Source organism: Palaemon carinicauda, chromosome 3, assembly GCF_036898095.1.
Source record: "Palaemon carinicauda isolate YSFRI2023 chromosome 3, ASM3689809v2, whole genome shotgun sequence".
In the NCBI taxonomy this organism is placed as follows: Eukaryota; Metazoa; Arthropoda; class Malacostraca; order Decapoda; family Palaemonidae; genus Palaemon; species Palaemon carinicauda.
The window spans coordinates 158627033-158643428 of record NC_090727.1 but is presented as its reverse complement, the minus strand read 5'-3'; the positions used below and the strand labels follow the sequence as shown (position 1 = coordinate 158643428).

General features: G+C 43.5%; 1 protein-coding gene across 2 annotated transcripts in view; it reads right to left on the bottom strand.

The window, feature by feature from the left end:
- The window catches only part of frj (farjavit), a 94618-nt gene that overhangs the window by 10042 nt on the left and 68180 nt on the right, over positions 1 to 16396 (bottom strand). For both annotated transcript variants that reach the window (XM_068371048.1, XM_068371049.1), the window contains 4 exons: positions 15977 to 16188; positions 15627 to 15797; positions 11890 to 12028; positions 9409 to 9597 (listed from right to left, as the gene is read on the bottom strand). In XM_068371048.1, coding sequence (XP_068227149.1) covers positions 9409 to 9597; positions 11890 to 12028; positions 15627 to 15797; positions 15977 to 16188 — 711 coding nt within the window. The remainder of the gene's footprint in view (positions 1 to 9408; positions 9598 to 11889; positions 12029 to 15626; positions 15798 to 15976; positions 16189 to 16396) is intronic.

Sequence of the window (16396 nt, the reverse complement as noted above, 5' to 3'; positions counted from 1 at the left end):
AGTAACACTAATTAAAGTTTCTTTTACATAGCCACATTACAAAATACATTATGCTGCATTTGTGATTTTAATGTAAGCCCAATTTATTTATTGGAATAGAATGTTTATCAACTTATTGCACCCTTTGTTTGACTTACACTATGTCCCTAATATCCTTTTTAACTTCTCACAACCTTTGCAAATATATTTCATAAGTAATTTGTATTCTTCCTAGCTATACAAACTTGATTCCAATAAGATAGGGAATGTTTTCAGCAGACATAATATTTTAAAAGTAATTTGCATTTTTCCTAGCTATACAAACGTGGAGTCCTTTATAATAAAGAATGTCTTCAGCAGAACTGGAACAGCTGTTGAAATCGCCAACAAGAAAGGCAGGTGGTATGCACAGAGAAGTAGCCCCACTCACCACCTATCAGACTTTACTTTTGACCTTTGGCTTAGGACTTGGAGGAGTGGTTGAGGTGGAAAGTGACTCAGGACTTAAAGGGGTGGTTGAGGTGGAAATTTTAATTTTAAGGGCTCAGGTTTGTACCAGTTGAACCTCGCAATGGGGGAAGGAGTGCCCTTTATTGAGGATAGTCCGTTGTATCTGCAATGATTAACAAAGCATAAAATCAAGCACTGACCCTTCAACGACACAGAATAGGGACCATTTTGCCTGGTAGACTGCGGTGGAGGATGTACGGAGGTACTCGGATACCTACTTAGCCATTGGTCTTGAAACCTCGTTGCATGGCTTGTAGTAAAATCTATCCCTCTCTTTTCTTCAAATGTGCCCCATCACCAACAGTGTTCTTACATCATGGAAGTTTCATTGAAATGATTAGAATTCTATATAAAAAAAATTATTTCTATACTAACCTGATGTTCATGCAGCCCGCCTTTGTTTATTTTTTTGTTTATTTTTAAGAGGGTTGCGTAACAGAGACAGGCATGAAAAATAAGAATCCATGAATACTTGCTGCCCTAGGGTGGGTCAACTCATAACCTATCAATTCACTGACTATTGCCTACCTGCGACTGACAAACATACTAGGCAACCCACTGTACTGCACTACATTATTTTCATGGGATTTCTATCGTGGTAATTTAGTTCTTACTACTTTTCAGATGTAATTGTACATTATTAACCATATTTCAGGACAATGTAAGATGACGCATAAAGGGAAAAGCATCACCACGACTCATAAAACTACTCACCGTCACACCACGCTTTGCTCAAGTTTCAACAAAACACTTGTTTGTATCTAAAAACACTCAATGATACTGTAGACAGTAAAAATAGTTACTAATAGTTGATGGCTGAAATGCAACCCAAATTGAAAACTAAAGAAAAAATGCTTTAATGAAGTACAATTATCTTTTTAACAGTCATGACTTTTTAGAATGGATAATGTCTGCGTAAACTTCTCGGTCTTGAGCTGACGAAATCGAATGCTGCGTTTTAAGGTTTTGTTTACAGTAAAATAACGTTAGTACATTATTAGTAGTTTTTTTTTTTTTTCAATGGATGTAGAAATATCTGACCTACCAGAAGAGACAAAAAAAATAAGATTACAAAATGACTTATGTTACATATATCAAAAATTTTAAGTAATTTTTATTTTTCCTAACATACTTACCTCGAACTACTTTCTTTGGAGTCACTTGTGATTCTCTTTCGACCAAGGTTTTCGCGCCGTTACCCCCCTACTCCGTTCTCTACATAGGCCTACCCCCGCCGCCAAGGAATGCGCCCCGAGGGCAGGATTAGGGCAGGTCACTGCCTCTCTGGGTCATTCTCCTCATTAAGTTCGTCGTATTAGCCCAACCAGGCAATGGAAGGATGGCACTCGGGGACGGAAGGGAGGGCCATTACCCGAAAGTAGTTCTCGGTAAGTATGTTAGGAAAAATAAAAATTACTTAAAATTTTTGATTTGTTCCAACACAAATACTTACCTCGAACTACTTTCTTTGGAGACTTATACTTTAGGAGGCGGGAGTGCTATTCTGACACTTGACTTGGCACGTAGGGCCTAGAGGGCTATGGAATGCGGGGGCCTATTAGAGTGCGGGAGTGAGGGTAACTGCGCAACCTTACGCTATTATCTAAGACTCACCTCTTAAAAAATTCTTCTGACAATTTCCTCCGAAGTGTAGTCGCGAAGAATGTGTTCATCGTTGGGGACAGCCTCTGGCCTTACCGCTACACAGCTTGGAGGGCGGCAATGACTGTCCCAATGGAGAACCCGTCCAAGGATTTCCTTGAATAATCCTTGAGGTAGTGGGCAGTAAAGGTTGACTGGTGCGACCAAGTGCCTGCCTGTAGGATCTGCCCCACCGCCATGTTTCTCTCAAAGGCCAAGGAGGTGCTCAGACCCCTGATGTCATGGGGCCGGGGAGTGCCTGGCACTGCCATTTTATCCTCTTCATAGGTTCTAGCGATGACTTGTCTCAGCCAGAAGGAAATGGTGTTCTTGGAAACTTGCTTCCTATTAACACCTGTGGAAACGAAGAGGTTTTTGATACCTGGTCGGAGATGAGCTGACCTTTCCAGGTAATTCCTGAGCGTCCGTACTGGGCATAACTTCAAATCTTCCGTAATGCCCGTCTTGGGAATGGCAGGAATTGAGAAACCTTCAAACCTCGGGTCCCAGACTGCTGGGTTCTGAGTCTTAGCCACAAAGGAGGGCACGAACCTGAAGGATACTTCTTTCCACCCTTTGGAGTGAGAAACGTCGTAAGACAGACCATGGATCTCGCCCACTCTCTTAGCGGAAGCTAAGGCTAGCAAGAAAACGGTCTTGAGGGTGAGATCCTTGTCTCCGATATCTTTCAGGGGTTCAAAGGGGGGACGACTTAGCATCTTCAAGACCTTGGCTAAGTCCCACCTGGGCACTCTACTAGCTTGAGGGGGGCAGGATTGCTCGAAACTCCTGATCAGCATCGCTATGTGTCTCGAGGTCCCCAGGTCGATGCCCTTCAGGAGGAAGACTTGGCCTAAGGCGGCTCGAACTCCTTTAATGGCTGGAATTGACATTCCCACTTTATCTCTAAGATACACCAGAAACTCCGCTATGTCCGGGACCGAAGCTTTAAGAGGTCTAATGTGTTTCTCCGAGCACCACTTCGTGAAGGAGGCCCATTTCGCCTGGTATACCGCGGTCGAGGATCTCCTCAGGTATAGGGACATTCTCTTAGCTGTGGTGGTAGAGTACCCCTCCTTCTTCAGGAGCCGCTCGATAGTCTCCAGGCGTGAAGGCGAAGAGAGAGAGGGTTGTCGTGGAGCTTGAAGAAGTGCGGTTGGTGCAGGAGGTCTGACCTGGCGGGCAGAGGCCAAGGTGGTTGGCTCGCTAGGTCCTTTAGGTCCGCGAACCACTCTCTCTCCGGCCACCAGGGCGCTACCAAAGTCATCTTTAGGTTTCGGGCGGCCCTTACTCTGTTGAGCACCTGTCTTATCAACGTGAAGGGGGGGAAAGCGTACACATCCAGGTTGTCCCACTTGTGCTGGAAGGCGTCTTCTAGGGCTGCATTTTGGTCTGGGACCGGGGAGCAATAGACCGGAAGTTGGGCATTGAGCTTTGTTGCAAAGAGGTCCATCACCGGGGAGCCCCAACGTTGAATGATGAGTCTGGCTACTTCTGGGTGTAGAGACCACTCTGTCCCCACTATTTGACCCATTCTGCTGAGGCCGTCGGCCAGAACGTTCTTCTTCCCGGGGATGAACCTTGCCAGCAGCACCACTTGCTGTTCGTCTGCCCAATTCAGGATGTCTATGGCGAAGTTGCACAGCTCCTTCGATCTCATGCCCCCTTGCTTCTTTATGTAGGCTACTACCGTGGCGTTGTCGCACATTAACGCCACGGTGTTTCCCTTTAGACGACTTGCAAAGTGAAGACACGCCTTCTGAACCGCTCTTAGTTCTAGGACATTGATGTGTAGACGCTTTTCGCTTTCCGACCAGGTACCCCGTGCCGTCTCTTCCAGAAGGTGGGCCCCCCACCCTTGGTTGGAGGCATCTGTGAACAGGAGGTACTCGGGGGGACTGGACCCGAGGGGCATCCCCTTGAGGGAGTTCGACTGGCAGTGCCACCATTCCAGGGAGGTTCTCGTGTCCGGAAGGACTGGAACTAACGTTTTCTGCGAGTCCGTCTGGGACCAGAGGCTCTTGAGGTTCCATTGAATGGGTCTGAGCCTCATCCTCCCTTGGGGAACCAGTTTCTCTAATGAGACCAGGTGACCTATCAGTCTCTGCCAATCTCCCGCCCTCCTGGAGTGTTCTGACAGGAACGGCTGAATGATGTGCTTGAAGTTCCGTATCCTGTCCTGCGAGGGGAAAACTTTCCCCTGCACGGTATCCAACGTCATCCCCAAGTAGCCCATTCTGTTGGATGGGGTTAAGTTCGACTTCTTCAGATTGATTACGATCCCCAGATTCCTGCAAAACTGGAGGAGGTTTCTCCTTTGTTCCTCCAAGAGGGCCCTTGAGGTGGAAAGGAGCAACCAGTCGTCCAGGTATCTGATGAGGCGGATACCCCGTTCGTGAGCCCACACGGAGACTGTCGCGAAGACCCTCGTGAACACTTGAGGGGCCGTCGACAGGCCGAAGCAAAGGGTCTTGAACTGCAGGATCTGGGGACCCCATTTTACCCGGAGGAACTTCCGACTCGACGGGTGGACAGGGATCTGGAAGTATGCGTCCTTGAGGTCGACAGTCATCATATAATCTTTCTCCCTCAAGGACAGCAGGACGGATTTTGGGGTGTCCATCTTGAAGTCCGTCTTCTTGACGAACTTGTTGAGGGCCGACAGGTCTATCACGGGTCTCCACCCCCCCGTTGCTTTCTCTACCAGAAACAGGCGGCTGTAGAAGACTGGGCCTGGGAGAAGGACCTCTTCCATGGCACCCTTCTCCAACATGGAGGAAATCTCCTCTTGAAGGGCGGCCCTCTTCATCGGGTCCCTGGGGGCCAACCATTCTGTCTGGCTGGCTGGAATAAGAGGGGGTGGATCCGCTAGGAAGGGAAGCCTGTAGCCCTCCTTCAGGACGGACACCGTCCAAGGATCCGCTCCTTGTGCCTTCCATGCTTGCCAATGTGGTCCAAGGCATCCCCCAACCCGAGGCTTGGGCGGGAGTAGGGGGGCTCTCCCTCTACCTTCTTCTAGAGGGGCGGCCTGACCTGCCTCTCCTAGAGGCGGAGTAACCCGACCTGAAGGAGCTAGACGAAGCTGGTGCTCCTCTGCGGGAGCACTCTCCTCGAAGTGCTGGGGGCGGCCTGAGATGTCACGGCGCTATCTGAGGCGGCCCTCCTGTAGGGAGGTCTCTTAGACGACGCAGGTCTGGGGACGTTGGCCTCCTTCCTCTTGGACACTTTCTCCATCAGGCTCTCCAGTTCTTTCAATGGGAATAGCGACTCACATCACAAGGGAAGGCTATGTACGGCCCGGGCCTCTCTGTCTGGGATCCTCCTAGATACCTTGGCCAGGACCGTGTCTCGTTTACGAAGGACCCAGTTGGCCGTAAGGGCGAGCGCCTGATACGAGAGAAACTTAAGTGTCTTCCCCCCGGAGGTGAGAAGGTCCGTCAGGAGGCTTTGCTGCTCAGGATCTTCGGGGTCGACGGAGGCTTGGACGTTTACTAACGTGGAGGCCCACCAGTCCAGCCATGAGGAGACGTTGACTAGGTCCCGCGACATCTCCTCCATCATGGCGGCCTCCGTAGGAGAGAAGCAAACTGGGGCTGAAGAGGCCCTTTCGTCTGAGCCGCCCTGTCCTAGGACGTCCAAGGCCGGGTCCACTCTACAGGGGCCTGGGCGACGCCCTTCCGGAATGTACACTTTACCCTGCGATTTGAGGCCCTGGAGCAGTTTCGAGGCACTCTGGGACTTGGGGGCCTCTGCATTGCTGGCCACCAAGTTGTCTATGTACTCCTGCCCTAGTACCAGGTCTGGGGCAAGAGGAAGGGCCAGGGAAGACTTCGGAAGGGCGGCGTGATGAGTAATCCTCAGGAGGCTTGACCTCCAGGAATCACCCCTCGGAGCCGAGGGTTCCGTAATCCCATGCTGCCTTCTGATGAGTCCCACTACTCTTCTATAGGCGGAGTCCTCCGTCGGGGAAGCTTCTCCTCCGTCAGCCGAGGCCTCGGCCTGGAGTGGGGGCGCTGGGTTGCTGGCCAGGCAGACCGGCCGTCCCGCCCTTGGGTCCAGGGGGGCAGTCCTGTACCGGTAGTGAGCTCCATAAGAGGGTGGATCCCGGGGCAAGGCAGGTACCGCCGGCTCAGTGAGGGCTCTCGGTTGCCCTAAGGCTCTGGAGGCGGAGGTCACGGTCCCGGTGGGCTGACCCGACAACGGGAACCGTTCCTTTCTACTCGATGGCCGCACCAGCTGGGCTGGTTCGGCCAGGCTGCCTGCTAAGAAGCGCGTTTCCCCCCGCTGGGCGGGGTGAACCGGAGGCCTCGAGGACTTATGCCTCTTTGAGAGGTCTTTTCTGCGTGCCAGATCGCGCGGTTCTAGGCTGTGCATAGAGGACGGCAGCCTAGTCGCACGTTCGCTGGACCGATGGTCTGGTGAATGAAATGTCTTGGACTCCCCCGAAGGCACGTAGACCCAGGTGCCCCCGGGAGAAACACTTCTCTTATACTTACGAGACTGGGAGCGGGAGCGCTTTCTGCTAACTCGCGACCTTGACCTAGAGCGGGAATGTTCGCTCTCGGACAGCTCCCTTCGCCTGCGACGTTTCACCCTGACCTCCTCTTCGGAAGACGAATCCACTTCCGACGAGTCCGACGACGCCACGTTTCTCGCGTAACGGCTGTTTGCGTGGTCCGCGGGGGATTTCTTCCGACGCTGAGTGCCCGAGATCGAGGGCTGGAGAAAATCATCGGGAACCGCCGTGGAGATCATCGGAAAAGAGTCCAACCGTTCCATGCTAGGGAGCCAGGGGTCTAGGGTCACGTCCATTCTCAGCGGCGACCTCCCTGGTGTCTTCGGTAGCTTCCATCCGAAGGTATCGCTACTCGGACGGCGAACTTTAGTTTGGTTGTCCCCTGGTGGGGGAGAGCCCGACGCACCAGCCCACGAGGGCGGCGGGGACTCTGAGACTACAACACTGCCCCATAAGGGGTCTTCAGAGAACGCGTGGCCCCCCATCACAAGGCCTGACTCACCCGAAGCACTACCGGGCCCTTCGTTAGACCTAGAGGGGCCCGCCCTTGGTTCTTCCCTCGCACTGGGTTCCCTGGGAAGAACGCCTTGACCTTCCACAACACTAGAGACTTCTTGCCCTCTCCTCTGCGAAGGAGACGGAGAAGCCGAGGCTTCGTCGGACCGATCACTGGCCGACGGTAATGAAGATACGACACTAATCTTCCTGGGGGAACGCTTCGAAGATTTCTTCTTTTTAGTACCGTAGCGTACCCACTGAATATCGTCCCAACCTACGCACTCCGGACACGTGTCCGCGGAGGAGCAAACTTTCCCCCTACACGAGGAACAAAGGGAGTGAGGATCTACCTCTGGCTTTGAGAGGAAAGCCCCACACGACTTTCCAGCTCTAGGCCCAGGGCAACGGCAATCGTGATCCATCGTTCGCACACGAATGGTACAACACTAAGGGAGCTATTAAGTACACTGGGGATACACACAGGGTGAACGCACGGTAACACTTGAGAAGAACGCACTGCGAAAAAACACAAGTCCCCACGCTGGGAACACGTGGAACACTAAACGCGCACAAAAGATCGAGAGAGACGAGAGCGAGCTGTGAACTGCTCGCGACCAAGGAACTTAATGAGGAGAATGACCCAGAGAGGCAGTGACCTGCCCTAATCCTGCCCTCGGGGCGCATTCCTTGGCGGCGGGGGTAGGCCTAAGTAGAGAACGGAGTAGGGGGGTAACGGCGCGAAAACCTTGGTCGAAAGAGAGAGATCACAAGTGACTCCAAAGACAGTAGTTCGAGGTAAGTATTTGTGTTGGAACAAATGTAAATTAACATCTCTTAACATTGTTTTTATTTACATTAATTTTTGGTTATTATTTATTCTTAATATTTGATTCATTCCTGTAAAATAAATCAACACAAGCATTTTTGTGTAAATATAATGAAAAAGACAACACGTTTAAGTCTGTTTAAATTATATGTAGAATTTATATTCTACGTAGAAATAAAATTCTCCATGTACCGTACTAACACTGACATTCTTTAGCTTGTGGATATGCTGGTCTTAAAGACATGTTTTTTCTCTATTTTCTTATTTCTTAACAGAAAATTAAAATTTTTTGGTTGAAATAAATCTCTTTAAACATATCATAAGATAAGAACATGAAATACGTCCCGACATAATTTCAGTTCCCTGCAATTTTCTAATTATCTATAAGTCGTCAGAAGGGGGAAAAAGGTTCTCATCCATTGACAGTGTTTCCTTCAAGTGCTCAACACAACACTACAGTACACACTTTCAAAACACGAGATAACTATATTTAAACAAATTGCATATCATCATGCAATGGTAATTTAAAAAACATTTTGAACCATTTTTTTTTGTCAACAATTGAGTTACTGATAATTCTTTAATAATTCTAATTTCCTTATTTTTGGTCACTGAACTAACAAATCTAATAGAAAATTATTCAAGCATACATAATTACATAGAAATTATTCAATTTCAAAATCTTTAAATTTTTTCAGAGAGAGAGAGAGAGAGAGAGAGAGAGAGAGAGAGAGAGAGAGAGAGAGAGAGAGAGAGAGAGAATCTTCTCTTTTTAACTGTAATGCATGTTTATTTTATATGTACTTTATATCAAATATTACTTAAACATAATGAATGTATAAGCGTTTAATAATTTTCATTACTGTACAGGTACGAGAATTACTATAAAAAGCTTTAAAGTTGGGCTGTTCTGCTTTGCGCAGTTGGTTTGAACATGGCCTGCAAGAGTAATTATTACAAAATCTGCAAATATTTGATTTTTCATTTAATATGTTAAATGGTTTTCTGTATCCCAAATGACCGAATCCACAAAAAGCAAACCCGCAAATAAGGATGGCCAGCTGTATACTGTACATGTCCACCTTCTTCCACACTCACACATCAATAGAAAGGATAATGTTAACTTCAAAATTGAAATCTACATCAACCGAGGCGACAACATGGGCTTCCTACCACTTAAAGTAGAGGGCTCTGCTCCTTTGTTGAGGCCTGTATTGTCTGAAGTGAAACACTGAGAAAATTTCAGTTTTAAAAATTTTATGGTCACTGTCGACTAAACCAGGATTTTTGGGAAGAACTAAGTATAGAAATAAGAAATTTATTATTAAAATTCTGAATTTGAAGGGCAAAAGGTTTGTATACACATAGGAACAAATTTTCTGTTAAAACCTTGTGTAAGTTATTTCTAATCAAAAATTAATCACAAAATCATACTAACCTTTCCAAGGATGAGGTTTACATACTGAGCACCACAGTGCATCAAGAAAAGCAGTCCATGGTAAAGATAACCAATAGAATGCCAGTAGTGGAGCGTTGTATTAACCTTAAGGAGTAAGAAAGCCATCCCCATGTATGCAAAGTTTTGCATTTTGATAAACCAGGAGAACCAGTCATACCACTTCTTTCCCTGAAATGAAAATACAATGAGAACAAAGTAATTAATTTGATTTTCTAATATCATAGGACTATACAGTTGGCCGAGTTACTGGATCAAAAAAAAAAAAAATATATCACTTATTCAAAGAAACAAAACTGATTTTTTTCCCATGTAACCCATCATTCGTATATAACCAGCGTTCATGGTTTTCTAGTGAACCAGACTGCAGTGTTTCATAACACTGATATAAGAAGAGCAGAATTAGTCTAATGCACAAGTATTGTACATAGATTCAAGGGTACACAATAATAAACCCTTGCCTCAAAATGCAGTATGGAAGATAAAATGCCATTTTCTCTTAAAAAAAATATTTAAGTCAGATGGTCCCCCCAGTATCAACTCAAGCATCTGAGAGCCTTTCTAAAGCTTTAGAACATAAGCTAGTTACAACTCAAAGAGCAATAAAAATAATAATGTGAATAACACTAGGAGACAAAAAGAAAAAGACATGGGCAGGAGACATAACAAGAATGACAGATAATAGAAGGACATTAAGAATAACAGAATGGGTCTCTAGAGATTGCAAAGAAAGCAGGGCAAGGAATCCCTTGACATGTTGAGGTTCACCTATCACTCCCTCAATACATCATGGATTTATAAATACATTATATGTACCGCTATATTGCAGGGTTTCTAAGGGCAGATATGCAGTACTTTATATTATTCATATTTCAATTATTTTTGGTTGAAAATATTCATTTTCAGATCTAAAAATTAATAAAGCAAATTACAGTAATACCGTATATACTCGTGTAACGGTTGAGATCTCTCTTACTGTGCGAGCACCAAATTTTCACCTGTTAAATATTTTACCATGTATCTCGTGTATCTTGCAAGTTCATTTTTTGAGGCCAATTTATATTTTACTAACCTCTTTCCCTCCACCTCTTTATCCCAACTTCTAGTTAAATAACTTAAAAAAATAGACAATGAATCATAAAATTATTGTTAGTAACCCATATGGCTATAAAAAGCTGAACAGCAAACTGCTGGTTTGTTATGAATAACAGATTCTTTTTAATGTTAACCATTCTATTACTTCAACAATTTTCTTATTTTTTGGCTGTTTACATTTCACATATGCTACAGCAAAGAGAGCTAAGACTTACAGCTGTTTTGCGGACACAACCTTCCCCACTGCTAGTCTAGTGTACACAGACCTAATTTCACTCAGACTGCCTGTGTATGAATACTGTATGGCTTTGTTTCTCCAGCCACTAAAGCACTAGCTCCAACCACACCTGAAGGCAGCAATTTCGAGTGAATGAAGTGGGCTTAGATGTGATATACAACCACGTGTTGTAACCTTTGATAAGTAACCCACAGATTCTAACTTCCATAACGTTTGTATTTGTAAATGAAGTCTCTGATACATCCTCCACCGTTGTTTCAGGTATGTTTTGAGGTGAAATGTAAGCCATCATATAAAATGGGTTAAAAGAAGATTCAGTGGCTTTCTGAGCTTAACAAATGAAGCCAATCAACTAGGAGCTTTTGAAGCTCAATACTATTAAAATTTGGCAGGTCAAATGCTTATTAAAGAACAGCAGTGGCATGTCATTATTGGTATCATTACCACTATAAATAACTAGCCGGGGTTTTGGATTTTCCTCTGAACTAAAAGGAAATTTAATTTGAGCATTGAACTTGGAAAATACTTTTCCATGAGAGGAACAGTTTGTTTGTAGTCCTCACAATGATTATTTAAATCACAGTACTGTCCCCATGCAATAATAGCTAGCAAATCCAGAGGAAGAGATCTTAAAACACACCAAAAAATAATCACAATCTGGAGCCAGGAGAATGGATATTTTGTCCAACTCATGCAACTGAGAAACTCATATAACAAAGTACCCCTGGTGCATCACTTTGCTTCTCGCCATTACTTGTTACAGTGTCTCATTACTTTACAAGAGGCATGTGCCTACCAAAAGAAAAGATGGGAAATTTTTAAAATTTTGTGATTATATGTCAATAAACCAAACTTCTAAAGCAGCAATATGAACATCAGCGGAGGTTTATTGAATTAAACCTTGACAGGACTTTGAAAAAATGAGATCTAATATTAATGTTTGAGGGAAAAAAAATAAAATTTCGCACTGTATCTATTCACACAAATTTTTATCGATTCACACGTCACAAATAATAACAGACAAATTTCAATATTTATATTTTCATTTATCCAAGTCTCAAAAGAACTAAACAATATCATCTGTGCAATAAATCACAACTACTTATTACACAGATACTTAGCATACTTACAGTATCTCCAAGTTTCTTCCTCACAAGTCTGTCAAAATAGTCCTCAACTGCAAGGATGAATGGAACAGTAAGCATGGAGAGGTAATAACCTGAATGAACACCATGCCAGTATGCGGATGTTAGCATTGTGAGAGCTTCCCTGTAAAGCAATTTTACCATTTTAATCACATATTGGTTGACTTTACTTGAAAAAAATGACAGAAAATATGCAAAATAATAACATTTAAAGGTAATCTTTATTAAATTCCTCGCAATAGAACCCAGTGTCCTTTAGAATAGGCAAATGTGTTCAGCGGAGCTTGAACAACAGTTGAATTCATTAATAATGTAGTTAATAACGTGGCGACCGTAATTAGCCGTTCTCCCCCTGTCGAAAGCACTTCACTTTTGACATTCGGCTCAGGACTGACAGTGGTGTTCGAGGTGTTAGTTCAAGTGTGGACTCAAGTTTGTATAGCTAGGGAAAACATTTTTTTTTTTTTATAATTTATTTGTTCCTACAATTATAAAAAACAAAATTGTCCTTTAAAACAGGGTGACACTGATTGGTGGGTCAGAAACCCTCCAGTACTAAACAAGTTGGTTCTTTTACTTCGCTAAAAATGTCAAGTCTGCCTGGTCCCCAACGGGAGCAAAGGAGATGACTCCAGCAACCCCATATCTGTCTATCAAAGGGATGAATCGGCTGATAGGGGTTTGGCTGTCCAAGAAGATTGATATGTGGTCAAAGGACGGATTCCTTCCCCCAAAGGGGATAGCAGTCAGGAATAATATACCTGGCATATGGTGATCAAAGGACTGGTATATATTCCACCATTCTCTCCCTCAAATAGGGAGAATGGGGTTGATATTGTATTTTCTAGTTTTGTAAAGAATGGAGCTTAGAAGTGCAGCTTACCAGCATTAAATCATATTTGGTGTTTATAACCGTTACTGCTTCAAGAGCTTGGGGGGGGGGGGGGGGGATAAAAAGCATGTTTGATTGACTGGAAGCAAGACACAAATCCACAGGCCTGATTGTCAAAATGATCCAGGGCCTAACTAGCCAGATATGACCAAGCATTTCTTAGGTCAAATTCATTGTTGGTGGTCTGCACGGCGACAAAAGATGGGGTGGCAACAATCAATGGGGGAACTCCACACGCTGCCAAATCCTGAAAGACACATCAACGTAGGTCCAAGGGCACTCTCCTTCCGCATACTCCCCAGGGTTGTTGTGGCCTATGGATAATGTCTCTGCACAGTGATCCCCAGACTTGTTGGTTCCTTTAGTGTCTGCAACCTCACCATTCTTGTGAGCTAAGGATAGAAGGTTTGAGAGTTTATAAGCAGCCAATGCCTGACCCTCCCTGGTCTTAACTTGGGTGGAGAGGGCTTAGGCACTGGTCAGTCTTTAGGGCATTGTCCTGCTTGCTAAGGCATTGTCACTGTCCCTTGCCTCTGCCATTCATGAGCAGCCTTTAAACTGAACCAGGGGAATTTTCATAGACACAGTGGTAGTAGTCACACTTAATGAGGGAAAGAAAGAAGTCAAAGGCTTCCTTGGTGGCTTCATGGGCATTGCTAAAACAGGCACAAGAAAAGGCTTAGCTCTTTATCTTTCCTTTTTAAAACATACAACTGCCACTGCAAAGGAGACCACAACCTACACACAACAAACAGGGATGATTATGACAATTATGTCCCCTACAAGATGCACAAAGAGAATGTGAATCTACGGCCAGTTTAACTACAAACCAGTTACAGCATCCATCCTTTCACCCTGCAAGTACGCATCTCTTGCTTTACATCCATAGTCACAAGAAGCAGCCAACACACACTTTCTGTTAAGATAAAGATCATAGCCTTTGGTAAGGACTGTTGTACTTCTTGTGGGCGAGGACAAAAGTGAAGAGTTTCTGAAAGGTAAGGGGGCGAGACTACTCATTCACGCTCGCCGTTAAAGAAGTATGTTGGCCAAGGAAGAGTTATTGGGTCCTTTCACTGGCCAGATAGTATTACAATGGATACCTCTCTGGTTAGGAATCATATTTTTCTTTGCTTACACATACACCAAATAGTCTAACCTGTTCCTTACACATTCTCCTCCTCCCTCATACCCCAGACAACACTAAGCTTACCAAACAATTCGTCTTCTCTCAAGGGGTCAACTACTGCAATGTACTTGTTCACTGACTACTTTCCACTTGTAAGAGAAGAGACTCTTTAGCTATGGCAAGCAGCTCTTCTTGGAGAAAGATAATCCAAAATCAAACCATTGCTCTTTAGTCTTGGGTAGTGCCATAGCCTCTATACCATGGTCTTCCACTGCCTTGGGTTAGAGTTCTCTTGTTTGAGGGTACAATCAGGTCTACTACTCTATCTTCTTTCCTTTCCTCTTGTTTTTTTTTTTTTAAATAGTGAGTTGGGCAAGCTTAACAGAAGGACTATGGATATTTGGTGGTTTATCAAGACGTTGCTTTTCCCCTATGTTTTGTTTTCTTCCCTGAAATTAACTTTCAATACCATCATTACAGTCTTCCCTTCAGTTGAAGTGGCTACTCTGGAGGGTACTTGCCTTGCATGTTGGCTCTACCATGTTGACCAATTTTATCCAGCACTTTAATTTGAATCTATGGACTCTGAGTTGCTTTATATATATTTAAATGAATATTATTTTTGTTATCAGGGGATATTGAGCAAAATTCAGGACAAGTATGTCCTAGACTTTGCAAGTGTTGTCTAATGTACAGTATTGCAATATTCATGAACTGCAAGGCAATATTCAAGACATTGCAGTTGCCTCCAGACAGTACGATATTCTATTATGCTCAGAAACTTTGGTTTCTCAATTGAGGCACTCATCAGACCACCTCATTCCAAGCTTCAAAAAGCTAGTAATTTTAAAACGAATGGCATTTCTAGGGCAAGGGGAATGGTTGAGTATATTAGGACTGAGTACAACACTCATCATAAGTCCTGCTATGAATGTGGATGTCCCAAGATTCAAGTAATAAAAGTTCGTGGCAGGCATAATAACTTTTCATTTGTGTTTTATCTACCAGAATCCAGACTTGGATGATTCTATTTTTGATTGTTTTCTTACCATTATGACTAAGTTACTAGAAAATGTTAGAAATGTTTTCTTTTTTTTTTGAGGTTCAAACTTGCAGCAAATATTTTCATGTTAAACAGCCTGACCTAAGTATCTCTTCATAGGTTTTGTATAACAGATCTATTCTAATAATGTTATTAAGATATTCTAAATTCACTATTTTTTACTTCTCAAACAATTTGTTACCTTTCCTCAGTGGGATATCTTTACCTGTTGGAGCCATTGGGCTTATAGCATCATGCTTTTCCAACTAGACTTGTAGTTTAGCTAGTAATAATAACAGCAATAACAACAAAAACAACAACAATATTAATAATAATAATAATAATAATAATAATAATGAAATCAAGGACGTTTCAGCTCCACTAAAGACATTTAGACATTTCCCTATTTTAAAGGACGACAGGTTTGTAAACACGTAAGAACAAATGAAACTCTTAAAGCATATAAAATCTTTCGATTTCTTTGTATTATCATGCAAATTACAAAACTATTCCATACAACTTATATGAGAAATGAAGAAAGGTCAAAGTAAAAAAAAAGAATGATTTCAACTAAGTATTTGAATTGTTGAACAGGAAGAGAAACTGTTCAGTACAAGCAAAAAATAGCAATATGAAATAATTCAATAAACATAGCTTACTTGATTGGTCGAGCAAGTTTAAGGCGCTTATACACATTATTAGCCAGCCAAAATTGTACGGTCATATTCCAACATCGCATGCCAGCACGTACAGTAGGGGTAAAATCAGCACCATATTCATCAATGTTGTGGATAGTCTCAAAATTAAACTCCTTTTGTCCTTCATTTTCCCTGAAAATAAATCAAAATGATAAGGAACATTGAAAAAATACTATGCTCATTAAATTATTTGCCGATAATTCTAAAGGAAATAAAATTTATATTTTATTTGTCAATTCTTTTATGATTAGGCAGTATTCCTAAATTAATATCCCAATGCTAAACAGAAAGACAAGCATGAGGAAACTTACTTCTTTTCCAAGGCTTCATAATTACTAGGACCTTTTCCTGGCTTAGGCTCACAATCTTTGGGATAAGCGCCAATCCCTGCCATGATGCAGACACATTCCGACAGTACAAATCCTGAGTATATACGCATCCGAAAAGTGAAGAACACCGGTGTCATATACCACACCCGGTAAAAGAAACTGTAATCTGTGAAGATTGTATCTTCTTCTGCAAACTGTAAATAGAGCAAGAATAACTTAATTTCTGTGTTAATCAAAGGATATAACCTACCTTTTTAACTGCATCAGCTGCTGACATCTATTCAAATAATCTCCATCATAATTATACCATTACAGCTATTACAAAACACACTACCTATGAGGCGCACTTAATAAGGTTATTTAACCATTAATCATCTACTCAAAGTCTAAGAGACGAGAGAA